This window comes from Musca autumnalis, unplaced genomic scaffold (assembly GCF_047663935.1).
Source record: "Musca autumnalis isolate F117 unplaced genomic scaffold, ASM4766393v1 scaffold_93, whole genome shotgun sequence".
Taxonomy (NCBI): Eukaryota; Metazoa; Arthropoda; class Insecta; order Diptera; family Muscidae; genus Musca; species Musca autumnalis.
In genome coordinates, this window is record NW_027412454.1 from 240,517 (window position 1) to 267,223 (window position 26,707).

Sequence of the window (26,707 nt, forward strand, 5' to 3'; positions counted from 1 at the left end):
TTATTGGCAATTTCAATTCAATTCAATTCAATTCAATTTTATTGAGGTTTCATTCTTAGACATTTGGAATAAGACTTAAGTCTAACAATTGTTCTTATAATTACTTAGCATAAAATTATGTATCTAAGTTTACCTTAATAGTACATGTAATATTTACATAAGTTGCATCATGTATGCAACCTATCACTAATACTAAATCTTAAATTATAATAATTTAGATTTATTTATAGATCATTAAACTAGAAACTTGATTTCTTATTCTCCCGAAAAATAACCAGAAAAAGGGAGTCTTTACTCTTTTATTTTTTTTTTTTATTTTGCTTATATTCTACTTAAAAAAACTAAACTAAAACTAGTATATACATATATACAAGGACGCTACATCGGCTACTGGGCAGTTTGGTAGACGGTATTATGCAGGTCGAAGGTTCTATACCGACGGTGGTAGAACAATAATTGGTCATCATGGAATATCAGACCTTCTCTATTTAGCATGACGAGACTATTTGGAGGATGATAATTGGCCTCCAAGAGGCTGTCTATGTTATCGAAATTATCATTTAGGCTGTCAATGACCAGGGCATTTTCACAAAATGAAGATTTTTCCATAAAGGCAAGAGCGCCCTTCATTAGAAATATATCAATCCTATCGAAGGGGGTGTCACGGTATACCTTAGAATTGGGGGGCAACCTCCATATCCCATCGTCACCTTGCACCGGCCTTAACTCTAAACACGACCGCAAAATCCCCCTCTCCCAGACACGAATTCTCTCCATTTGGCTGGAGGAGATTCCGTACCATACAGGGAATGCGTAGGATAGAATCGGTCTGATAATTTGTTTATAGATCAACAACTTAACCGGGAGGGTTAAGCCGCCAGATCTGCAAATTATCCTTTGGTAGGCCCAGAAAAGTTTCTTGGCCTTACCAAGTATGTAATCAACATGTCCGACAAACCGAAAGTTAGATGTAAAAACTACACCCAAGTATTTCAGTCTGTCGGACATGCTAATTAACTGTCCCCCAATTCGGGGGGTAGCCTCGAATCCCCTAGCACTAGGGTATAAGTATTTTTTTAGCCCTTTGAAAACAATACCCTCACACTTGCCGATGTTAAGGCACATTTTCCACTTATCAAAATACCTGGAGAGTACCTCCAGGTATTCATTCAAACGTGTGTTTGTGTTTACAGCATGGGCTCCAGATGCTGCGACAAAGATGTCGTCAGCATAAATAAGGAGTAAGTCACCCTCTGAGGGTTGGGGGATATCTGCTAGGAAGATATTAAATAACACAGGCCCTAAAAGGGAACCCTGTGGGACACCTGTGAATATATTCCTGACAGTCGAAAACGAGTCCCCTATTTTAACTTTAAATCTCCTAAATTTCAAAAAATCTGTCACTAGGCGGCAAATGTTATGACTAAAATTCATATGAGTCATTTTGTAAATTATGGCATTATGCCATACGCTGTCAAAAGCCTTGGAAAAGTCCAGGCTAACACCTATTGTAATCTGGCGGTTATTAAGAGCCCTACCCACGTGATCACCAAGCACAGTGAGTGCATGGGATGTCGAAAGGCCTCTCCTAAAACCGAATTGACTATTAGACAGCAGTTCCCTATCCTCTAAAAAGTTGGAAATATTTCTCAAGATGAAATATTCCAATAACTTTCCGAAGGCAGATAGAAGGCTGATGGGCCTATAACTGTCCCTGTTTGTCGGATCCTTACCGGGCTTCAACACAGGTACCGCATTGGCAATTTTCCAAGCATTTGGAAAATACCCCAGATTGAAACAATGGTTAAAAATAACCGCAATAATCTTCCAGGTCGATCTGTCAGTGGCTCTTAAGACAATCTCCGGGATACCATCAGGTCCGCTAGATTTACGGTTCGGCCTTTTTTTAACTGCAGAGCCTATATCCTCATAGGATATAGGCCTGAGTTGTGGCGAAAAACCCGATAGCGTACCATCCGCTGGAAAATTAGCAGAAAATTGTACCAGCGGGGACCTGTTATTATACTCAAATTCAATACTGTTGACAGTATTGTCTTGGTATGAAGGTGGTATTTCCCTACCCTGAATGGCGTCCGCGATGGTGTCTGCCTTATCGTTATCAAGGGTTATAAGGGTACCATTTTCGTCTCTTAAGTCAGGTATAGGGCTGCGTTTTATTCCCGCTGCGGCTTTAACCTTACTATATACCCGGCTATTCATTTCAATATTATTCAGGAAGTTTTTCCATTGCTCGGACTCATGCCGAGCAATGGCTCCCTGAATTATCTTGTCTAAGTTATTTATCTCAGCCCTTAGAGTGTCATATCTGCCTGGATTTGCTGTGCGATGAAGTGTACGTCTTAAACGCTTTTTATTTCTTATAAGATCAAGAATTTCAGGCGGTAGTGGTCTTAGACCTCTACTACCTGGTCTTATTTTGGGGATTGACTCCTCCATAGCCCTATGAAAAATGTCTACCATTTTATCAATTCCTAAATCTATTTCCGACGTAGTGACGTTTCGGTCTATAGGGAGCGTACATGATGGTAATTCATCAGCCAGAATTCTGTTAAGTCTCCGTTTATTAATCTTACTGAAGTCGTAGAAAGTTCTATTTTCTCGATTTTCAGGTACTATGTCAAGGATTTTCATCTCAATAGCTAAATGGTCCGAGAGGCAGTCCAAGGTGCTTATTCCTCGACCTCCATTGTCTTCAATTGTTATGCCAGGTGAGGCAAAACAAATGTCAATATAAGACTGGGAGTCCCTATTGAACCTAGTGGGTCCATCGGTTGGAATGACTATTAGGTCAGGGCAACCAAGAATAAAGTCATTAACCTTTCGACCTTTGGTGCATGAGGTATCACTACCCCAGCTTATGTGCCTGGCGTTAAGGTCAGCACCAACTAATACGTCTCCATTTCTGGCCAGCAGTCGGAGAGGTTCGAGGTCTGTAGTATCAAAATTATCAGGGGGTCGGCAATACATGCTAACAAGATGGAGTGTAGATCCATCAACCCTATATAATTTCACACAGATACTCTCAATAATACCAGAGTCAAATTGAACTAGTTCGCATCTAATGTCATCCTTAACAAGGATGGCAGTACCGCGACCCAGACCATCCATTCTTCTCTGTAAAAAGGATTTGTAGCCTACCATATCTAAGTTTTGATGGGTAGACAAATTATGCTCCGCCAACATCAACACCTCAGGCCGATGTTCCTCTAGGAACAAATGTAAGAAGTGTTTCTTACGCCTCGACACTAAGGAGTTGATGTTGGCAAAAATGCACTTAAGCTGTCTAATCATCGAAACTGAGAGAAGCTAGGATACCAACCATGGCTTTGGCTTGGTTATCCTTATCTAAGCTATTGATATCCTTTGAATACCTCCGGACTTCGTGTAAACAGGTAAAAAAATCTTTACCGAAATTTTGTTTACATATCTCATTGAATTTTTCGAATGAGTCCATAACATCTCCTGCTGGTGTAGCCTCTGTATTAATGGGCACATTCGGAGTTGTATTTGCCTGATTATTTTGTGTTGGACAGATGCTGGAATATGATATACCCTGTCTCACTTTTCCACTGTTAATAGGGAAATTATTTCTCTTAGGCGCATTAGATGTTTTATCTTTAGCGGCCTTTGACTTAGCAATAAGTGCTATTCTTATGGGGCACTGACGTGAATTTGCAGAATGTCCTGTCTTATTACAATTTACACATTTAAGTGTGAATTCTGGTTTCATAACCGGTTTTCCCGTTTTGGAATTAATAACCGTTTCTCCTGTGTTCAGATCAACAACAGGGATTAGTTTGGGTATATGTGTGCCTTTTGGGATATGGCAATTGCCAGGACCATGGGACTCACCACACTTAACACACCTGAACGCCAAGTTACAATTGTTTGATACGTGGTAGTATCGTTGGCAATTGTGACACTGCGTCGGTCCTTTCCTATTATCCTTTCGTAATTTAATTTTGCAGTTAAGGAATAGACGGATTTTAAAAAGACCCTTAATGTCCGAACCCTTTCCTAGGTGGATGAGCCATTTTCCATGACCTAGTCTTGCTACATTTTTAACATCTAAGTTTATATCTAACTGTGACAGGGCCACCTTAATGTCATCCCTATCGTAAGCGGAAGTCAGTCTCGACATAACGATAGAATGAGGGGATTGATCTTTTGGGCAAAAAGTGTAAAATTCTACCCCCTTTTCTACAAAAAGCGCTCTTATCCTTTCTTGCTCTTCTAGAGAATGGAAATGAAAATATGCCCTTTTATCATTGACAACCGAGATCTCAAAACTATCATGTCCCAGAAACGTTCTAATATCTGCTGTCAAATTCTTTACATTGGCATTAATGGTCGAAATGGAAGGTATCGACTTACCGGTACTGCCAGGTGCCTTTGATGGAGCGTCCTTAATGGTTGCGTCGTTAGCTGGGCTTGTATCCATTCGATCATCTTGAGTGATAATCGTTACTTTACGTCTTGGCTTCTTCTTCTTCTCGGTGGAAGATGATGTTGCTGCTACCGTTCCTTCGGCGTTGTTTCCTGCAGGTATGGTCGAGCTGGTTGGTTGTACAGAGTTGCTGCTTGCAATTGTGACATCCTTCTTAGCAGTATTCCCCGGGCGGCTAGCGCTCGAGATATTGATGCGTGGTACTGGCGGTGTGTCCACTGTCTTCTGCCCTTGCAGTGTGATGGTGGCTTCCTCCGACAAATTGGCATTTTTATTTTGTTTTGTTTTGCTGCTCTTATTGCCTTTCAATAGAGCGACTTCCTTTTCAAGCTGGAGTATGAGACGTTTGGCACTCGTTTCTCTCTCCCAAGCATATCTAAGTTTTGTGGCAGATTCAGCATGTTTATTTTCCAACGATGCATACTTAGCGGCCAAAGACTCGTTTTTTTCTTCTAATTGCAGCACTTTTTGCTGCAGCTGGGCAATTAAGGCTTCCAGCTGTTGGTCACACGGTGAGCCGCCTTTACGCTTCAACGACGGCTTGTTGTGTGTGACTATTTTCCAGTCACCAGCTGGATCAGGTGAATTTTGCTCCATCGGCATTGTAGATTTGCTGTTGAGAGCTGCATTGTCATCGACTACTGCTGGACAAGCAGTCACTTTTATGGTGGGTATACGGCTTCTAGCTGGCTGATGCTTGCCGGCGGGAGATTGTTCGGCCGCCTGCATGATGCCTTTAGGAGAAGCTCGTCCGCCTTATGACAAGGATGCTGAAGAGGTGTTGAAACAAAATTTATCTCTCTAGAAGACATCTAACGTGTCTTCCATAAATTTTGGCACTTTCACTGTTTATACACTTTATTTGTTCACTTCACTTTGTTATTATTGGCAATTTTTAAAAATGGTAGGTACATTGAAAAGATGAGAAGTGCATAGTAGTCAATAGCTATATTTTTCGAAATATTGTGTGGAAGCGTGTTTAATTTTTTACAAAAGTTTTCGTAGAAATTTAATTTTTCTGAAGAATCTTTGAATATTTTTATAAAAGATATTTTACACATTTCTTGTATAGATATCAGGCCATATTTTAACGAAAATTTGGTGTAATTTCCTTTATCCGTTTAAAAGTTATAAGCGTTTAACTTCACAGATTGTAAAAATGTAATCACAAATTTGTAACTAAATTTGAAAAAATTATGAATTTTTTCAAAAATATTTTTCCAAATTCTGTTTGAGAATAAAGCCTGATATGTTTACTTTAGGATAAAATTAAAATATTAACAAATTTCACATTTTCACTGTGAAAAAAATTCAAAATCTTTATGTGGTCCAAGACGGCAGAAATCCTCTTGTTGGCATATTTTCAATGAAGAAAAGTTTTTCTTCAAAGAAATTTAAAAGCTCAAATCTAATTAAGTTTTATAAAAATTTCTTAAAAAACATTTCAGAATCTGTATATTTACACCAAATTATAACATTATTCATAAAAAGTAGTTATTTCTTTGGAAAAGTTAAAAAAATCTTCCCATTACCGTATACCACCTATGGACAAACATTCACTGTCAAAGGTAATATTTTTGAAAATTGAAATATTTTTGCTAAATTATATGAAAATCGCTCAAAAATTACTTTTTAATAAAATATGAGGGCATTTTCGTTAAAATTTAGTAAAAATTTCATCAATTTTTACAAAAAATATTCTCCAAAAATAATTCTTCCTTTGCTAGTACATATCAAGGAAAAAACCATATAGAATTACTGAAGTTTTTCGCACGTACTTTTTTCAAGATTTCGTTAAAAATTTGGATATTTTTTGCAAAAATGTATATAATAAAATAAATAAATCCCTTTTCTATGACAATTTTGTAAAAATAATACAAGATTTAAACAATTTTCTTAAAAGAAATTTTTTTTCTAAAATGCAGTATTACGCCTTTCAAATGGCCAAGAAATATTCGCCATCTCTATGTGATAAAATTTTTGATTAATATTTTCAAAAAAATTATAATTTTACAAAATTATCCTAAAATTTTACTAAATTAAAAAATATATATTGCTGAAAAGAAAAAAATTGCATATTTCATTCATCATTATCTGAAAAGAAAAATAAAACAAAACAGAGAGCATTTGCCGCCAAAAAATTTCAACCATATTGAGTGAGAAATAATGAGAGCATTATTGCAGAGAACATTTCGCGCCAAATTTAGTGAACATATGCCTTGTGGACATTAGTATACACACAAAAACAAGTTCAATAGAACAAATATTTGTTATGAAGAAAATAAGAAGAAGAAAAAACATTGTCTTTAAAGAAGAAATTAATATGGACGGACGGCGTCAAAAAGACCAATAGAAAAGAAAGAAGAAGAATAAATGTATACTTTAATAGGAAAATATTACTGACGCCATCAAAAATACACATAGAAAAGGAAGAAGAAGAAGAACACAAATGTGCATTTCAATGGGAAAATTTTACTGACGCCGTCAAAAATGACATATAGAAGGAAATTTCAATAAGTTTGTTCAAGAAGAAGAATAAAATGTCTTTTTAGGGAAAAATTATAACATAATTTTTGTTTTTTGTGTCAAGAAGAAGAACAAAATATTTAATTGAATAATTTTACTGACGCCGTCAAAAATTTCCTATAGAAGCAAATTTCAATACTTTTTTAAGAAGCAGAAATGTGTCTTTGAAAGGGAAAATTGTAATATTATATTTTTTTCAAGAAGAAGAATAAAATGTGTCTTCTAATGGGAAATTTTTACTGACGCCGTCAAATATGACTCATACAAGAAAATTTTAAAATATTCCTAAAATCAGCCTCAAAAATGAAATAAACACAAAGAAAAATATTTATTTATTTAAAATGTTAAAAATGATAAATAGTTTGATGAAAAAATAATCTCTTTTTTATAAATATTTTGTGGTCCTGAAAAGGACCGATTGTTTTGTTGTAAAAAATATGTTTTTAAAACGTCAAGAATTTAAGCACGTTCTCCACGGATACGTCTGGCCAATTGAATATCTTTAGGCATGATGGTGACACGCTTAGCATGGATGGCGCACAAGTTAGTATCTTCGAAAAGACCAACCAAGTATGCTTCACTGGCTTCTTGCAAGGCCATAACAGCAGAGCTCTGGAAACGCAAATCAGTTTTGAAATCTTGAGCAATTTCACGAACCAAACGTTGGAAGGGCAATTTGCGGATCAACAATTCAGTACTCTTCTGGTAACGACGGATTTCACGCAAGGCAACAGTACCAGGACGGAAACGATGAGGCTTCTTGACGCCGCCGGTGGCTGGGGCACTCTTACGAGCAGCTTTAGTGGCCAATTGCTTACGAGGAGCCTTTCCACCAGTTGATTTACGGGCAGTTTGCTTAGTACGAGCCATTTTTCACTTTAGTTTTTTCACTTCACTTAGGTATGCACACAAACACTGTTAACACTGTAATAACTGTGCCATCCATCCATATAGCGGTATTTATAGAAAATTTCGAAGAGGCGGCTATGATTAGGGGTGGGTAAACCAGTAAAGACAGCTGTGCGCGCCCAAAATGTGTACTAACACATACACAAATACATGTGTATTCCATTAAGACTCTTGGTTAGTCAAACAGGCCAATTTTTGTATAAATAGAAGCCGCCAGCCTTCGAAAAAACATTCGTTCTTGTGCTTTCGTGAAGTGTTAAGTGATTTTTAAAAAAGTGAAAAATGACTGGTCGTGGTAAAGGTGGCAAAGGCTTGGGAAAAGGTGGCGCTAAACGTCACCGTAAAGTGTTACGTGATAATATCCAAGGTATTACCAAGCCAGCTATTAGACGTTTGGCTCGCCGTGGTGGTGTAAAGCGTATCTCTGGCCTCATCTACGAAGAAACCCGTGGTGTTCTGAAGGTGTTTTTGGAAAACGTTATTCGTGACGCCGTTACATACACCGAACATGCTAAGCGTAAAACCGTCACTGCTATGGATGTCGTCTATGCTTTGAAGAGACAAGGTCGTACTTTGTACGGTTTCGGCGGTTAAATATTTTCTTGACGCTATTTGGAGAATTTTTCTTTTACAACAAAACAATCGGTCCTTTTCAGGACCACAAAAAATATTTAAAAAGAGATATTTTCTTGTTGAAAATTACAAAAACATAAAAAAATTAATAAAATATATCAAAAATAAAACTACTTACCTTAATATATGAAAAATAAAACTAACCATAAAATATTTTCTTTCATATTACTTTTTTCAGTGCATTTTATTTTTTCTTTCATTTTCCACATTTCATATTTTTTTTTTTCAAATAATATTCCCTTTTGTCTTCAAAAATAAATGCCTTCGGCAACTCTGCTCATTTAATTTTATTTTCATAAATTTGTTTCCATCGTCAAATAATTTTCCATTTTTTTCCTTCAAAAATGTTAGCCGTCGGCAACTCTGATCATTACCTTTTTTCTTAACATTTTTTCTTCTTCTTCTTCTTTTTTTTGCCTTCAAAAATGTTTACCGTCGGCAACTCTGATCATTCCTTTTTCGTAATACACAAAAATGTTCCTTTATTTCCACTAATACATGTTCTACCGGCAACTCTCGTTGTTAGGGTAGCTGCTTGCTTGCTTGATAATACGACGATGTGTGTATACGCTAGCGTCGGTCGGTGTGTGCGTGTGTTTGTTCATATAACTAACGCACATCAATGCTATGCCAAGCCAACAATATCTTTTTGACTGCGATGTTATGTACTTATTTTTTCCTTCAAGTAAAAATTTTTGTTATTTTGTGATGAAATTATTAAAAATTGTTATTAAATTTTTTAAATTAAAATGAAAATTACCTTTTTTAAAAAAATTTTCATTAAATTAGTTTGAATTTTGTTAATATTTACTGCGATTTTTCTTAAAATTATATTTAAAAAATTTTTATAGCATCTCTTTTTTCAAAAATTTGCTCATGAAAAAATTCTTCTTCTTATGTTTCATGATTTCATATAAAAATATTTTATCTTTTACTTAATCCTCCAAAAAATCACATAATTTTCTAAATTTCTCCCACTTTATGTTGAAATTATTGAAAAATTCTTCTTCTTCTTCTTACATTTCATGAACTCGCATAGAAAAATTTTATCTTTTACTTATTTATTCAAAAATCACATAATCCTCCAAAAAATCACATAATTTTCTAAATTTCTCTCACTTTATGTTGAAATTATTGAGAATTTTCTTCTTCTTCTCCTTATGTTTCCCTAAAAAAATATTTTTTTCTTAAATGTCCAAAAAATCACATAATTTTCTAAATTTCTCTCACTTAATGTTGAAATTATTGAAAATTTTCTTCTTCTTCTTGTTTCACTAAATCACATTTCCTTAAATTACCAAAAAAAATCACATAATTTTCTAAATTTCTTTTACTTTATGTTGAAATTATTAAAAAAGTTCTTCTTCTTCTTCCTATGTTTCACTAAAAATATTTTATTTTTTCTCTCAAACGTCCCAAAAATCACATAAATTCTTTTACTTTATGTTGAAATCATTGAAAATTTTCTTCTTCTTCTTCTTCTTCTTCTTCTTCTTCTTATTTTTCACTAAAAATAATTTATTTCTTTCTTAAATGTCCACAAAAATCACATATTTTTCTTCTATTTTATGTATTTTGGTTATTTTCTAACAATGATCCTCAATTTATTTCCACAACTCTACTTTTTTCCCTTTGAAAATAAAAATTTTTCCGTGCGCACTTCATGTTGTCATCACTCTATTACTAACTCTATGCTCTGACAACATCACCAAAATCGCACATTTCTGCATTTTTTCCTTTCCAAATACAGTTACTTTTTTCTCCTCAAAATTCGCGGCGGCAGAAGTCTTTTTCCCAATAATTTACTACTCTAACAACCACAACAACAACATTAACAACGGCCATCATCATCGTCAACGTAAGTAAAGGCATTTGGTTATTCTAACTAACAAACACACAACACCACACACACACATTCATAACAGACATCGTCAACTTACGATGAACGAACATTGGCGGGAACATCGATTAAGGAATATTGGCGCGAACATCATCGATGAGACGAATGATCTCTTTTTCGCTCTCTCTCTTTCTCTGTCTCTCTATCTGTCTCGCTATTTCTGTGAAAAACTAAAGCGACATAAAACAAACACAATTCTGCTGAGGGGGGTAGAAATGAAAAACAGTTACAACAAACGAACATATTTTCTAAGGAAATATGAAAGAAAAAATGTCATTTGCAAAATAATCAAGGGTTGTCGCCGATTAAGAAAAATATCATTTTTTGGGAATTTTTATTTTTTCCCTATAAAATGTAAATATTAAAATTTTGGTCATTTTTATTCTTTTCCTATAAAATGTAAATAATGAAAATTAATAGTTTGAATAGATTTTTTCTCTTTTTAAATATATTTTGTCGTCCTGAAAAGGACGGATTGGTTGAATTTTGTATGGATTTTTCTTCTTCTTATACGATGGTCTGTATTTTTTCCATAATACCTTTCGAGATAATTTAGGCTTTCTTTTCGGTCTTCTTGGGCAAGAGAACAGCTTGGATGTTTGGCAATACACCACCTTGAGCAATAGTGACGCCGGACAGCAATTTGTTCAATTCTTCGTCGTTGCGGATGGCCAATTGCAAGTGACGGGGAATGATACGAGTCTTCTTGTTGTCACGGGCAGCATTACCAGCCAATTCCAAAACTTCAGCAGCCAAATATTCCATGACGGCGGCTAAATATACTGGAGCACCGGCACCAACACGTTCAGCATAGTTGCCTTTGCGCAACAAACGATGAATACGACCGACGGGGAATTGAAGACCAGCACGATTTGAACGGGACTTTGCCTTTCCCTTAACTTTGCCACCTTTACCACGACCAGACATTTTCACTTAATATTTTTTTGAACACTTCACTTAGCACTGAAAAAACACAGAATGATGCCGTTACTCACTTGAACCCCTAGTATTTATACTTTTCTCTCGCTCATTTAATACACACACATCGAAAACTGGGGTTGTTTGGCCACTATTCCACACAGCAACTGCGACTACCTGAAACATTTGAGCACATAATGCTTGAAATATTCTGTTTGGGTACTGGGTTTTTATCATTTGTGAACAGTGTTAAAAGTGTTTGTGTGATTAAAAAAATTAAAAGTGAAAAATGCCTCCAAAAACCAGTGGTAAAGCAGCAAAGAAGGCCGGCAAAGCCCAAAAGAACATCACCAAGGGCGATAAATCGAAGAGACGTACCAAGCGTAAGGAGAGTTACGCTATCTACATTTACAAAGTGTTGAAGCAAGTCCATCCTGATACTGGTATTTCGTCAAAGGCCATGAGCATCATGAACAGTTTCGTGAATGACATCTTCGAACGTATTGCCGCCGAAGCCTCTCGTTTGGCCCACTACAACAAGCGCTCTACCATCACCAGTCGGGAAATCCAAACTGCTGTCCGTCTATTGTTGCCCGGTGAATTGGCTAAGCACGCTGTCTCTGAAGGTACCAAGGCTGTTACTAAATACACCAGCTCCAAGTAAATGCCTTGATTTTTCATCAATTCGTCGAAATTCTACCATAAAAGGCCCTTTTCAGGGCCACAAAAAACATTTTAAAAGAGATCAAATTTTTGTCGAAACACTTATTTTCCATTATTTACATTTTTTAATAAAGAAACTTACCAAAATAATTTTAAAATTCCTCAAATTCTAGCAAAAATAATATTTTCCCATGTATTTACTAAATGACGCCGTCAATTCTTGTTTTGCCGTGGTTCATATTGCTTTTTTGCTTGCTTGGCTACTCTATGTGTGTACAACAACACGCCATCCACTGTATGGGTATGTGTGTGTGTGCTTGTGCGATGTTACTTTGTATTGCCGTCGGCAGTCACCACCAATATCGAAAATGTATAAACGAACAACAAGCATGTATAAGCATTTTGCCTGTAACACTTCACTACGCCAATGCCAAATATGAAGCGCGAACATTTTTAAGGGGAAATTTTTGGTGGTGGCGCAAAAATTAACGGGACTTCTTTCAATGGAAAAAATAGAATTAGGGGAAAATAGAAAGAGAAATAAAATAGAGTTGCAACATAACTTCATTAGAATAGAAAAACATTCCTGATTAAAATAATCTCCTTTTACCCAGCAAACAATTTTTGCAAAGAGAAAAAATTATCATTTTTGAATATTAAATGGAAAATTCCTAAAATATGAAATTAGATGAAAATGACCATAATTAGACAAACAAAAATTAGTCACATTTATTTTATGACCCGGACTAAAATTTTAATCCGTTTGTGGTGTTATTTTGTGGAATGCCCATAATAAAACAGGCTCAATGTTAATTACCTAATAGGAAAAGTAATTAGTGAGGGTAATATTTTTCCTAAAATCAGACACGTGTGTATTTTTCTTATTTATTTAGGTAATAAAACAATAAATAGTAGTAATAATAAATAGTTTGAAGTAAAGATTTTCTCTTTTTGAATTTAATTTGTAGCCCTGAAAAGGGCTGTTAGATATTATGCTTTCGAATATCGAAAAATGTTGTCAACAAGTAATCTTTCTGGGAAAAATTACTTCTTGGCGGCGGCTTTCTTGGCAGCTGGCTTCTTTGGTGCGGCGGCTTTTTTGGGTTTAGCAGCTGCTGTTTTTGCCTTGGGTGCCTTTGGTTTGGTGGCAGATGCTTTAGCGGCGGTTTTTGCTGGTTTAGCCTTAACTGTACCGGTTTTCTTGGCAGCCTTAGCCTTTGTTTTGTCAGCCTTCTTCTTCTCAGCGGTCTTTTTGGCGGCAGATGGCTTCTTGGCAGCGGTTTTCTTTTCACCGGCGGCCTTTTTAGGGGCAGCCTTCTTCTTCTTCTCAGCAGCTGGGGCCTTCTTCTTCTTTTCAGCAGTCTTTGCTTTGGGTTCCTTGGAAGCCGAGGCGGACAATTTGAATGAACCAGAAGCACCCTTACCTTTAGTTTGGATCAATTTTCCACTGGCAACAGCGCTCTTCAAATATTTCTTGATGAAAGGAGCCAATTTTTGGGCATCAACCTTGTAGGTGCTGGCCAAATATTTCTTGATGGCGGGCAATGATGAACCACCACGTTCCTTCAATGTTTTGATGGCGGCGTCAACCATTTGTTGGGTTGGTGGATGAGTAGGGGCAGCTGATGGTTTCTTTGCTTTGGCTGCGGCCTTCTTTGGTGCCTTTTTCTCAACAGCGGCAACTGGGGAGGCGGTGGCTTCAACAACGGCGGCGTCAGACATGATTATTCACTTTTATGTTTATATTTCACTGTAACACAAATACACTCACAAATTTATGTGTACTATTAAATTGTTATTGGCAATTTTTAAAAATGGTAGGTACATTGAAAAGATGAGAAGTGCATAGTAGTCAATAGCTATATTTTTCGAAATATTGTGTGGAAGCGTGTTTAATTTTTTACAAAAGTTTTCGTAGAAATTTAATTTTTCTGAAGAATCTTTGAATATTTTTATAAAAGATATTTTACACATTTCTTGTATAGATATCAGGCCATATTTTAACGAAAATTTGGTGTAATTTCCTTTATCCGTTTAAAAGTTATAAGCGTTTAACTTCACAGATTGTAAAAATGTAATCACAAATTTGTAACTAAATTTGAAAAAATTATGAATTTTTTCAAAAATATTTTTCCAAATTCTGTTTGAGAATAAAGCCTGATATGTTTACTTTAGGATAAAATTAAAATATTAACAAATTTCACATTTTCACTGTGAAAAAAATTCAAAATCTTTATGTGGTCCAAGACGGCAGAAATCCTCTTGTTGGCATATTTTCAATGAAGAAAAGTTTTTCTTCAAAGAAATTTAAAAGCTCAAATCTAATTAAGTTTTATAAAAATTTCTTAAAAAACATTTCAGAATCTGTATATTTACACCAAATTATAACATTATTCATAAAAAGTAGTTATTTCTTTGGAAAAGTTAAAAAAATCTTCCCATTACCGTATACCACCTATGGACAAACATTCACTGTCAAAGGTAATATTTTTGAAAATTGAAATATTTTTGCTAAATTATATGAAAATCGCTCAAAAATTACTTTTTAATAAAATATGAGGGCATTTTCGTTAAAATTTAGTAAAAATTTCATCAATTTTTACAAAAAATATTCTCCAAAAATAATTCTTCCTTTGCTAGTACATATCAAGGAAAAAACCATATAGAATTACTGAAGTTTTTCGCACGTACTTTTTTCAAGATTTCGTTAAAAATTTGGATATTTTTTGCAAAAATGTATATAATAAAATAAATAAATCCCTTTTCTATGACAATTTTGTAAAAATAATACAAGATTTAAACAATTTTCTTAAAAGAAATTTTTTTTCTAAAATGCAGTATTACGCCTTTCAAATGGCCAAGAAATATTCGCCATCTCTATGTGATAAAATTTTTGATTAATATTTTCAAAAAAATTATAATTTTACAAAATTATCCTAAAATTTTACTAAATTAAAAAATATATATTGCTGAAAAGAAAAAAATTGCATATTTCATTCATCATTATCTGAAAAGAAAAATAAAACAAAACAGAGAGCATTTGCCGCCAAAAAATTTCAACCATATTGAGTGAGAAATAATGAGAGCATTATTGCAGAGAACATTTCGCGCCAAATTTAGTGAACATATGCCTTGTGGACATTAGTATACACACAAAAACAAGTTCAATAGAACAAATATTTGTTATGAAGAAAATAAGAAGAAGAAAAAACATTGTCTTTAAAGAAGAAATTAATATGGACGGACGGCGTCAAAAAGACCAATAGAAAAGAAAGAAGAAGAATAAATGTATACTTTAATAGGAAAATATTACTGACGCCATCAAAAATACACATAGAAAAGGAAGAAGAAGAAGAACACAAATGTGCATTTCAATGGGAAAATTTTACTGACGCCGTCAAAAATGACATATAGAAGGAAATTTCAATAAGTTTGTTCAAGAAGAAGAATAAAATGTCTTTTTAGGGAAAAATTATAACATAATTTTTGTTTTTTGTGTCAAGAAGAAGAACAAAATATTTAATTGAATAATTTTACTGACGCCGTCAAAAATTTCCTATAGAAGCAAATTTCAATACTTTTTTAAGAAGCAGAAATGTGTCTTTGAAAGGGAAAATTGTAATATTATATTTTTTTCAAGAAGAAGAATAAAATGTGTCTTCTAATGGGAAATTTTTACTGACGCCGTCAAATATGACTCATACAAGAAAATTTTAAAATATTCCTAAAATCAGCCTCAAAAATGAAATAAACACAAAGAAAAATATTTATTTATTTAAAATGTTAAAAATGATAAATAGTTTGATGAAAAAATAATCTCTTTTTTATAAATATTTTGTGGTCCTGAAAAGGACCGATTGTTTTGTTGTAAAAAATATGTTTTTAAAACGTCAAGAATTTAAGCACGTTCTCCACGGATACGTCTGGCCAATTGAATATCTTTAGGCATGATGGTGACACGCTTAGCATGGATGGCGCACAAGTTAGTATCTTCGAAAAGACCAACCAAGTATGCTTCACTGGCTTCTTGCAAGGCCATAACAGCAGAGCTCTGGAAACGCAAATCAGTTTTGAAATCTTGAGCAATTTCACGAACCAAACGTTGGAAGGGCAATTTGCGGATCAACAATTCAGTACTCTTCTGGTAACGACGGATTTCACGCAAGGCAACAGTACCAGGACGGAAACGATGAGGCTTCTTGACGCCGCCGGTGGCTGGGGCACTCTTACGAGCAGCTTTAGTGGCCAATTGCTTACGAGGAGCCTTTCCACCAGTTGATTTACGGGCAGTTTGCTTAGTACGAGCCATTTTTCACTTTAGTTTTTTCACTTCACTTAGGTATGCACACAAACACTGTTAACACTGTAATAACTGTGCCATCCATCCATATAGCGGTATTTATAGAAAATTTCGAAGAGGCGGCTATGATTAGGGGTGGGTAAACCAGTAAAGACAGCTGTGCGCGCCCAAAATGTGTACTAACACATACACAAATACATGTGTATTCCATTAAGACTCTTGGTTAGTCAAACAGGCCAATTTTTGTATAAATAGAAGCCGCCAGCCTTCGAAAAAACATTCGTTCTTGTGCTTTCGTGAAGTGTTAAGTGATTTTTAAAAAAGTGAAAAATGACTGGTCGTGGTAAAGGTGGCAAAGGCTTGGGAAAAGGTGGCGCTAAACGTCACCGTAAAGTGTTACGTGATAATATCCAAGGTATTACCAAGCCAGCTATTAGACGTTTGGCTCGCCGTGGTGGTGTAAAGCGTATCTCTGGCCTCATCTACGAAGAAACCCGTGGTGTTCTGAAGGTGTTTTTGGAAAACGTTATTCGTGACGCCGTTACATACACCGAACATGCTAAGCGTAAAACCGTCACTGCTATGGATGTCGTCTATGCTTTGAAGAGACAAGGTCGTACTTTGTACGGTTTCGGCGGTTAAATATTTTCTTGACGCTATTTGGAGAATTTTTCTTTTACAACAAAACAATCGGTCCTTTTCAGGACCACAAAAAATATTTAAAAAGAGATATTTTCTTGTTGAAAATTACAAAAACATAAAAAAATTAATAAAATATATCAAAAATAAAACTACTTACCTTAATATATGAAAAATAAAACTAACCATAAAATATTTTCTTTCATATTACTTTTTTCAGTGCATTTTATTTTTTCTTTCATTTTCCACATTTCATATTTTTTTTTTTCAAATAATATTCCCTTTTGTCTTCAAAAATAAATGCCTTCGGCAACTCTGCTCATTTAATTTTATTTTCATAAATTTGTTTCCATCGTCAAATAATTTTCCATTTTTTTCCTTCAAAAATGTTAGCCGTCGGCAACTCTGATCATTACCTTTTTTCTTAACATTTTTTCTTCTTCTTCTTCTTTTTTTTGCCTTCAAAAATGTTTACCGTCGGCAACTCTGATCATTCCTTTTTCGTAATACACAAAAATGTTCCTTTATTTCCACTAATACATGTTCTACCGGCAACTCTCGTTGTTAGGGTAGCTGCTTGCTTGCTTGATAATACGACGATGTGTGTATACGCTAGCGTCGGTCGGTGTGTGCGTGTGTTTGTTCATATAACTAACGCACATCAATGCTATGCCAAGCCAACAATATCTTTTTGACTGCGATGTTATGTACTTATTTTTTCCTTCAAGTAAAAATTTTTGTTATTTTGTGATGAAATTATTAAAAATTGTTATTAAATTTTTTAAATTAAAATGAAAATTACCTTTTTTAAAAAAATTTTCATTAAATTAGTTTGAATTTTGTTAATATTTACTGCGATTTTTCTTAAAATTATATTTAAAAAATTTTTATAGCATCTCTTTTTTCAAAAATTTGCTCATGAAAAAATTCTTCTTCTTATGTTTCATGATTTCATATAAAAATATTTTATCTTTTACTTAATCCTCCAAAAAATCACATAATTTTCTAAATTTCTCCCACTTTATGTTGAAATTATTGAAAAATTCTTCTTCTTCTTCTTACATTTCATGAACTCGCATAGAAAAATTTTATCTTTTACTTATTTATTCAAAAATCACATAATCCTCCAAAAAATCACATAATTTTCTAAATTTCTCTCACTTTATGTTGAAATTATTGAGAATTTTCTTCTTCTTCTCCTTATGTTTCCCTAAAAAAATATTTTTTTCTTAAATGTCCAAAAAATCACATAATTTTCTAAATTTCTCTCACTTAATGTTGAAATTATTGAAAATTTTCTTCTTCTTCTTGTTTCACTAAATCACATTTCCTTAAATTACCAAAAAAAATCACATAATTTTCTAAATTTCTTTTACTTTATGTTGAAATTATTAAAAAAGTTCTTCTTCTTCTTCCTATGTTTCACTAAAAATATTTTATTTTTTCTCTCAAACGTCCCAAAAATCACATAAATTCTTTTACTTTATGTTGAAATCATTGAAAATTTTCTTCTTCTTCTTCTTCTTCTTCTTCTTCTTCTTCTTATTTTTCACTAAAAATAATTTATTTCTTTCTTAAATGTCCACAAAAATCACATATTTTTCTTCTATTTTATGTATTTTGGTTATTTTCTAACAATGATCCTCAATTTATTTCCACAACTCTACTTTTTTCCCTTTGAAAATAAAAATTTTTCCGTGCGCACTTCATGTTGTCATCACTCTATTACTAACTCTATGCTCTGACAACATCACCAAAATCGCACATTTCTGCATTTTTTCCTTTCCAAATACAGTTACTTTTTTCTCCTCAAAATTCGCGGCGGCAGAAGTCTTTTTCCCAATAATTTACTACTCTAACAACCACAACAACAACATTAACAACGGCCATCATCATCGTCAACGTAAGTAAAGGCATTTGGTTATTCTAACTAACAAACACACAACACCACACACACACATTCATAACAGACATCGTCAACTTACGATGAACGAACATTGGCGGGAACATCGATTAAGGAATATTGGCGCGAACATCATCGATGAGACGAATGATCTCTTTTTCGCTCTCTCTCTTTCTCTGTCTCTCTATCTGTCTCGCTATTTCTGTGAAAAACTAAAGCGACATAAAACAAACACAATTCTGCTGAGGGGGGTAGAAATGAAAAACAGTTACAACAAACGAACATATTTTCTAAGGAAATATGAAAGAAAAAATGTCATTTGCAAAATAATCAAGGGTTGTCGCCGATTAAGAAAAATATCATTTTTTGGGAATTTTTATTTTTTCCCTATAAAATGTAAATATTAAAATTTTGGTCATTTTTATTCTTTTCCTATAAAATGTAAATAATGAAAATTAATAGTTTGAATAGATTTTTTCTCTTTTTAAATATATTTTGTCGTCCTGAAAAGGACGGATTGGTTGAATTTTGTATGGATTTTTCTTCTTCTTATACGATGGTCTGTATTTTTTCCATAATACCTTTCGAGATAATTTAGGCTTTCTTTTCGGTCTTCTTGGGCAAGAGAACAGCTTGGATGTTTGGCAATACACCACCTTGAGCAATAGTGACGCCGGACAGCAATTTGTTCAATTCTTCGTCGTTGCGGATGGCCAATTGCAAGTGACGGGGAATGATACGAGTCTTCTTGTTGTCACGGGCAGCATTACCAGCCAATTCCAAAACTTCAGCAGCCAAATATTCCATGACGGCGGCTAAATATACTGGAGCACCGGCACCAACACGTTCAGCATAGTTGCCTTTGCGCAACAAACGATGAATACGACCGACGGGGAATTGAAGACCAGCACGATTTGAACGGGACTTTGCCTTTCCCTTAACTTTGCCACCTTTACCACGACCAGACATTTTCACTTAATATTTTTTTGAACACTTCACTTAGCACTGAAAAAACACAGAATGATGCCGTTACTCACGTTTTTTTTTTTTTTTTTTTTTTCGTTTTCAAATGCCATATTTTATTAATTCATTTCATTCGTATTACAATTGTTACAAAATTGGCTTAAAAATAGTATCCTTATTCTAACATTCGTTTATTCTCTCGTACTTAATACTTACAGAGACTACCAGCTAAGTTTTAAATTGTGCTGCAATCTATTTGCTCGCAATATCATTTTATATTTACGTATTTTAATTTCCATTTTTTTTATTTTAATGGCCCAAAAATTTATGTTGGCTTAAAAAGGGCTAAATCAACAAAGTTTGAAAGATGTTCTTAAAACTAAACTATATACAGCTTATAACTAACTTAAAACTATCTTATATCTACTATATACATATATACATACAATTATTGTTCGATATTATATACCGGATTTTCCATCGCATCAAACTTGTGGTACCTTCTGTGGTAATATATTAGGTTCTCTCCATCAAATAAAAGACCTTCATCTCGCATGCTTACTAGAGCTGCTGGAGGTAGGTGTTTCCTTCGAGTTAGGCTTATTAAACTATCTTCACATTTACAGCTATTTTGGACTATTTCATTATTAAGTAGTACACTTTTTTCAAAAAATTGCAGTGCACAGTTAACCATAAAACCGTCAATTCTCTTAAATTTTATTTTTGAATAGATAGTTCTATTCGCAACACATTTGCTTACTCCATCTACCATGTGTCTAGATCTTATGTCTAGACAATGCCGTTACTCACTTGAACCCCTAGTATTTATACTTTTCTCTCGCTCATTTAATACACACACATCGAAAACTGGGGTTGTTTGGCCACTATTCCACACAGCAACTGCGACTACCTGAAACATTTGAGCACATAATGCTTGAAATATTCTGTTTGGGTACTGGGTTTTTATCATTTGTGAACAGTGTTAAAAGTGTTTGTGTGATTAAAAAAATTAAAAGTGAAAAATGCCTCCAAAAACCAGTGGTAAAGCAGCAAAGAAGGCCGGCAAAGCCCAAAAGAACATCACCAAGGGCGATAAATCGAAGAGACGTACCAAGCGTAAGGAGAGTTACGCTATCTACATTTACAAAGTGTTGAAGCAAGTCCATCCTGATACTGGTATTTCGTCAAAGGCCATGAGCATCATGAACAGTTTCGTGAATGACATCTTCGAACGTATTGCCGCCGAAGCCTCTCGTTTGGCCCACTACAACAAGCGCTCTACCATCACCAGTCGGGAAATCCAAACTGCTGTCCGTCTATTGTTGCCCGGTGAATTGGCTAAGCACGCTGTCTCTGAAGGTACCAAGGCTGTTACTAAATACACCAGCTCCAAGTAAATGCCTTGATTTTTCATCAATTCGTCGAAATTCTACCATAAAAGGCCCTTTTCAGGGCCACAAAAAACATTTTAAAAGAGATCAAATTTTTGTCGAAACACTTATTTTCCATTATTTACATTTTTTAATAAAGAAACTTACCAAAATAATTTTAAAATTCCTCAAATTCTAGCAAAAATAATATTTTCCCATGTATTTACTAAATGACGCCGTCAATTCTTGTTTTGCCGTGGTTCATATTGCTTTTTTGCTTGCTTGGCTACTCTATGTGTGTACAACAACACGCCATCCACTGTATGGGTATGTGTGTGTGTGCTTGTGCGATGTTACTTTGTATTGCCGTCGGCAGTCACCACCAATATCGAAAATGTATAAACGAACAACAAGCATGTATAAGCATTTTGCCTGTAACACTTCACTACGCCAATGCCAAATATGAAGCGCGAACATTTTTAAGGGGAAATTTTTGGTGGTGGCGCAAAAATTAACGGGACTTCTTTCAATGGAAAAAATAGAATTAGGGGAAAATAGAAAGAGAAATAAAATAGAGTTGCAACATAACTTCATTAGAATAGAAAAACATTCCTGATTAAAATAATCTCCTTTTACCCAGCAAACAATTTTTGCAAAGAGAAAAAATTATCATTTTTGAATATTAAATGGAAAATTCCTAAAATATGAAATTAGATGAAAATGACCATAATTAGACAAACAAAAATTAGTCACATTTATTTTATGACCCGGACTAAAATTTTAATCCGTTTGTGGTGTTATTTTGTGGAATGCCCATAATAAAACAGGCTCAATGTTAATTACCTAATAGGAAAAGTAATTAGTGAGGGTAATATTTTTCCTAAAATCAGACACGTGTGTATTTTTCTTATTTATTTAGGTAATAAAACAATAAATAGTAGTAATAATAAATAGTTTGAAGTAAAGATTTTCTCTTTTTGAATTTAATTTGTAGCCCTGAAAAGGGCTGTTAGATATTATGCTTTCGAATATCGAAAAATGTTGTCAACAAGTAATCTTTCTGGGAAAAATTACTTCTTGGCGGCGGCTTTCTTGGCAGCTGGCTTCTTTGGTGCGGCGGCTTTTTTGGGTTTAGCAGCTGCTGTTTTTGCCTTGGGTGCCTTTGGTTTGGTGGCAGATGCTTTAGCGGCGGTTTTTGCTGGTTTAGCCTTAACTGTACCGGTTTTCTTGGCAGCCTTAGCCTTTGTTTTGTCAGCCTTCTTCTTCTCAGCGGTCTTTTTGGCGGCAGATGGCTTCTTGGCAGCGGTTTTCTTTTCACCGGCGGCCTTTTTAGGGGCAGCCTTCTTCTTCTTCTCAGCAGCTGGGGCCTTCTTCTTCTTTTCAGCAGTCTTTGCTTTGGGTTCCTTGGAAGCCGAGGCGGACAATTTGAATGAACCAGAAGCACCCTTACCTTTAGTTTGGATCAATTTTCCACTGGCAACAGCGCTCTTCAAATATTTCTTGATGAAAGGAGCCAATTTTTGGGCATCAACCTTGTAGGTGCTGGCCAAATATTTCTTGATGGCGGGCAATGATGAACCACCACGTTCCTTCAATGTTTTGATGGCGGCGTCAACCATTTGTTGGGTTGGTGGATGAGTAGGGGCAGCTGATGGTTTCTTTGCTTTGGCTGCGGCCTTCTTTGGTGCCTTTTTCTCAACAGCGGCAACTGGGGAGGCGGTGGCTTCAACAACGGCGGCGTCAGACATGATTATTCACTTTTATGTTTATATTTCACTGTAACACAAATACACTCACAAATTTATGTGTACTATTAAATTGTTATTGGCAATTTTTAAAAATGGTAGGTACATTGAAAAGATGAGAAGTGCATAGTAGTCAATAGCTATATTTTTCGAAATATTGTGTGGAAGCGTGTTTAATTTTTTACAAAAGTTTTCGTAGAAATTTAATTTTTCTGAAGAATCTTTGAATATTTTTATAAAAGATATTTTACACATTTCTTGTATAGATATCAGGCCATATTTTAACGAAAATTTGGTGTAATTTCCTTTATCCGTTTAAAAGTTATAAGCGTTTAACTTCACAGATTGTAAAAATGTAATCACAAATTTGTAACTAAATTTGAAAAAATTATGAATTTTTTCAAAAATATTTTTCCAAATTCTGTTTGAGAATAAAGCCTGATATGTTTACTTTAGGATAAAATTAAAATATTAACAAATTTCACATTTTCACTGTGAAAAAAATTCAAAATCTTTATGTGGTCCAAGACGGCAGAAATCCTCTTGTTGGCATATTTTCAATGAAGAAAAGTTTTTCTTCAAAGAAATTTAAAAGCTCAAATCTAATTAAGTTTTATAAAAATTTCTTAAAAAACATTTCAGAATCTGTATATTTACACCAAATTATAACATTATTCATAAAAAGTAGTTATTTCTTTGGAAAAGTTAAAAAAATCTTCCCATTACCGTATACCACCTATGGACAAACATTCACTGTCAAAGGTAATATTTTTGAAAATTGAAATATTTTTGCTAAATTATATGAAAATCGCTCAAAAATTACTTTTTAATAAAATATGAGGGCATTTTCGTTAAAATTTAGTAAAAATTTCATCAATTTTTACAAAAAATATTCTCCAAAAATAATTCTTCCTTTGCTAGTACATATCAAGGAAAAAACCATATAGAATTACTGAAGTTTTTCGCACGTACTTTTTTCAAGATTTCGTTAAAAATTTGGATATTTTTTGCAAAAATGTATATAATAAAATAAATAAATCCCTTTTCTATGACAATTTTGTAAAAATAATACAAGATTTAAACAATTTTCTTAAAAGAAATTTTTTTTCTAAAATGCAGTATTACGCCTTTCAAATGGCCAAGAAATATTCGCCATCTCTATGTGATAAAATTTTTGATTAATATTTTCAAAAAAATTATAATTTTACAAAATTATCCTAAAATTTTACTAAATTAAAAAATATATATTGCTGAAAAGAAAAAAATTGCATATTTCATTCATCATTATCTGAAAAGAAAAATAAAACAAAACAGAGAGCATTTGCCGCCAAAAAATTTCAACCATATTGAGTGAGAAATAATGAGAGCATTATTGCAGAGAACATTTCGCGCCAAATTTAGTGAACATATGCCTTGTGGACATTAGTATACACACAAAAACAAGTTCAATAGAACAAATATTTGTTATGAAGAAAATAAGAAGAAGAAAAAACATTGTCTTTAAAGAAGAAATTAATATGGACGGACGGCGTCAAAAAGACCAATAGAAAAGAAAGAAGAAGAATAAATGTATACTTTAATAGGAAAATATTACTGACGCCATCAAAAATACACATAGAAAAGGAAGAAGAAGAAGAACACAAATGTGCATTTCAATGGGAAAATTTTACTGACGCCGTCAAAAATGACATATAGAAGGAAATTTCAATAAGTTTGTTCAAGAAGAAGAATAAAATGTCTTTTTAGGGAAAAATTATAACATAATTTTTGTTTTTTGTGTCAAGAAGAAGAACAAAATATTTAATTGAATAATTTTACTGACGCCGTCAAAAATTTCCTATAGAAGCAAATTTCAATACTTTTTTAAGAAGCAGAAATGTGTCTTTGAAAGGGAAAATTGTAATATTATATTTTTTTCAAGAAGAAGAATAAAATGTGTCTTCTAATGGGAAATTTTTACTGACGCCGTCAAATATGACTCATACAAGAAAATTTTAAAATATTCCTAAAATCAGCCTCAAAAATGAAATAAACACAAAGAAAAATATTTATTTATTTAAAATGTTAAAAATGATAAATAGTTTGATGAAAAAATAATCTCTTTTTTATAAATATTTTGTGGTCCTGAAAAGGACCGATTGTTTTGTTGTAAAAAATATGTTTTTAAAACGTCAAGAATTTAAGCACGTTCTCCACGGATACGTCTGGCCAATTGAATATCTTTAGGCATGATGGTGACACGCTTAGCATGGATGGCGCACAAGTTAGTATCTTCGAAAAGACCAACCAAGTATGCTTCACTGGCTTCTTGCAAGGCCATAACAGCAGAGCTCTGGAAACGCAAATCAGTTTTGAAATCTTGAGCAATTTCACGAACCAAACGTTGGAAGGGCAATTTGCGGATCAACAATTCAGTACTCTTCTGGTAACGACGGATTTCACGCAAGGCAACAGTACCAGGACGGAAACGATGAGGCTTCTTGACGCCGCCGGTGGCTGGGGCACTCTTACGAGCAGCTTTAGTGGCCAATTGCTTACGAGGAGCCTTTCCACCAGTTGATTTACGGGCAGTTTGCTTAGTACGAGCCATTTTTCACTTTAGTTTTTTCACTTCACTTAGGTATGCACACAAACACTGTTAACACTGTAATAACTGTGCCATCCATCCATATAGCGGTATTTATAGAAAATTTCGAAGAGGCGGCTATGATTAGGGGTGGGTAAACCAGTAAAGACAGCTGTGCGCGCCCAAAATGTGTACTAACACATACACAAATACATGTGTATTCCATTAAGACTCTTGGTTAGTCAAACAGGCCAATTTTTGTATAAATAGAAGCCGCCAGCCTTCGAAAAAACATTCGTTCTTGTGCTTTCGTGAAGTGTTAAGTGATTTTTGCAGTGAAAAGTGACTGGTAGTTTTAAAATCACCAAGTGTTGAAAACGAAAGTGTTTCAAATTCGAAGTTTGAACAAAATTTTATCTGTGACGCAAAAGCGTAAAAACTGAAAAATTGCCTTTAGTTAAGTGCTAACAGTGAGAAGCGCATAGAAGGCAGCAACTCCCTTATTGTTCGTTTCTGGCCTTTTGCATAAGAACTCACAACGTAAGGTGGTTGTTCTCAGCCAAATCAACCCCGCTGGCGGGCAGATCCAACCCCGCTAGCACTCCCGAGCCGATGTCCTCAAATTTTGACGGCGTCATATTTGAAAAGAAGGAGTTTTTTGCTAAATCTGGAGCAAAGTCAACAATTAATAGCACAACATCGTTGGTAGGCGTAACAAAGCCCGCTGACACTCCTGAGCCGATGCCGAATAATTTCGACGGCGGCAAAAACTTGGTTCGCGAAATTTTGAAACCAAGCAAAAAAATGTTTTCAACTTCTACCAATACATCAATGGCAGAAAGTAATTGCGAAATGAAGACCCCTAAGCCGGGGGATGAATCTGCCGGCGTCAAAACCAGTCGTAAGTCAACCAAAAATCAACTGGCTGATCTACCAAAACCTACTGATGTTGCATCAGAGGATATAACCAGCGATGGAGGTATGTCTGTCGCATCGGACGATCTACGTAAACCACGTAAGAAACGTTCACACTGTGACGTTGATGATTTGTCGCGCAAAGCCATAAAGTTAGAGGCGACCGTACGACAACAAGCTGCAACTATTTCTCGTTTAGAACGCGAAAAAGAGAGCCTGGCAGCAGAGCTGGCCGCTGTCAAAGAGGCTCTGAAGCAACACGGCATTTTAACAACAGGAAATGCCACCA

At 34.5% G+C, this 26,707-nt stretch overlaps 9 protein-coding genes across 9 annotated transcripts; 4 read left to right on the forward strand and 5 right to left on the reverse strand.

The window, feature by feature from the left end:
* Positions 1 to 7,453: 7,453 nt before the first annotated feature.
* LOC141388527 (histone H3) lies at positions 7,454 to 7,864 on the reverse strand. The gene has a single exon (XM_073958444.1). It carries the CDS (start codon positions 7,862 to 7,864, stop codon positions 7,454 to 7,456), a length of 411 nt encoding a protein of 136 aa, XP_073814545.1.
* Positions 7,865 to 8,185: 321 nt separating this feature from the next.
* On the forward strand, positions 8,186 to 8,497 carry LOC141388487 (histone H4). Its single transcript, XM_073958398.1, has one exon. The coding sequence runs from the start codon at positions 8,186 to 8,188 to the stop codon at positions 8,495 to 8,497; it is 312 nt and encodes a 103-aa protein (XP_073814499.1).
* A 2,491-nt stretch (positions 8,498 to 10,988) lies between these two features.
* Positions 10,989 to 11,363, reverse strand: LOC141388528 (histone H2A). Its single transcript, XM_073958445.1, has one exon. The coding sequence runs from the start codon at positions 11,361 to 11,363 to the stop codon at positions 10,989 to 10,991; it is 375 nt and encodes a 124-aa protein (XP_073814546.1).
* Positions 11,149 to 12,018, forward strand: LOC141388480 (histone H2B). The gene is made up of 2 exons (XM_073958392.1): positions 11,149 to 11,184; positions 11,638 to 12,018. Exon 2 carries the CDS (start codon positions 11,644 to 11,646, stop codon positions 12,016 to 12,018), a length of 375 nt encoding a protein of 124 aa, XP_073814493.1. The 5' UTR covers positions 11,149 to 11,184; positions 11,638 to 11,643.
* Positions 12,019 to 15,915: 3,897 nt separating this feature from the next.
* Positions 15,916 to 16,326, reverse strand: LOC141388529 (histone H3). Its single transcript, XM_073958446.1, has one exon. It carries the CDS (start codon positions 16,324 to 16,326, stop codon positions 15,916 to 15,918), a length of 411 nt encoding a protein of 136 aa, XP_073814547.1.
* A 321-nt stretch (positions 16,327 to 16,647) lies between these two features.
* On the forward strand, positions 16,648 to 16,959 carry LOC141388498 (histone H4). The gene has a single exon (XM_073958411.1). It carries the CDS (start codon positions 16,648 to 16,650, stop codon positions 16,957 to 16,959), a length of 312 nt encoding a protein of 103 aa, XP_073814512.1.
* Positions 16,960 to 19,453: 2,494 nt separating this feature from the next.
* LOC141388530 (histone H2A) lies at positions 19,454 to 19,828 on the reverse strand. The gene has a single exon (XM_073958447.1). It carries the CDS (start codon positions 19,826 to 19,828, stop codon positions 19,454 to 19,456), a length of 375 nt encoding a protein of 124 aa, XP_073814548.1.
* Positions 19,614 to 21,219, forward strand: LOC141388479 (histone H2B). The gene is made up of 2 exons (XM_073958391.1): positions 19,614 to 19,649; positions 20,839 to 21,219. The coding sequence occupies exon 2, from the start codon at positions 20,845 to 20,847 to the stop codon at positions 21,217 to 21,219; it is 375 nt and encodes a 124-aa protein (XP_073814492.1). The 5' UTR covers positions 19,614 to 19,649; positions 20,839 to 20,844.
* Positions 21,220 to 25,116: 3,897 nt separating this feature from the next.
* On the reverse strand, positions 25,117 to 25,527 carry LOC141388531 (histone H3). The gene has a single exon (XM_073958448.1). The coding sequence runs from the start codon at positions 25,525 to 25,527 to the stop codon at positions 25,117 to 25,119; it is 411 nt and encodes a 136-aa protein (XP_073814549.1).
* Positions 25,528 to 26,707: the final 1,180 nt, after the last annotated feature.

Coding starts and splice junctions, on each gene's coding strand:
- LOC141388527 (XM_073958444.1), bottom strand. CDS start 7,864: ATGGCTCGTACTAAGCAAACTGCCCGTAAATCAACTGGTGGAAAGGCT.
- LOC141388487 (XM_073958398.1), top strand. CDS start 8,186: ATGACTGGTCGTGGTAAAGGTGGCAAAGGCTTGGGAAAAGGTGGCGCT.
- LOC141388528 (XM_073958445.1), bottom strand. CDS start 11,363: ATGTCTGGTCGTGGTAAAGGTGGCAAAGTTAAGGGAAAGGCAAAGTCC.
- LOC141388480 (XM_073958392.1), top strand. CDS start 11,644: ATGCCTCCAAAAACCAGTGGTAAAGCAGCAAAGAAGGCCGGCAAAGCC.
- LOC141388529 (XM_073958446.1), bottom strand. CDS start 16,326: ATGGCTCGTACTAAGCAAACTGCCCGTAAATCAACTGGTGGAAAGGCT.
- LOC141388498 (XM_073958411.1), top strand. CDS start 16,648: ATGACTGGTCGTGGTAAAGGTGGCAAAGGCTTGGGAAAAGGTGGCGCT.
- LOC141388530 (XM_073958447.1), bottom strand. CDS start 19,828: ATGTCTGGTCGTGGTAAAGGTGGCAAAGTTAAGGGAAAGGCAAAGTCC.
- LOC141388479 (XM_073958391.1), top strand. CDS start 20,845: ATGCCTCCAAAAACCAGTGGTAAAGCAGCAAAGAAGGCCGGCAAAGCC.
- LOC141388531 (XM_073958448.1), bottom strand. CDS start 25,527: ATGGCTCGTACTAAGCAAACTGCCCGTAAATCAACTGGTGGAAAGGCT.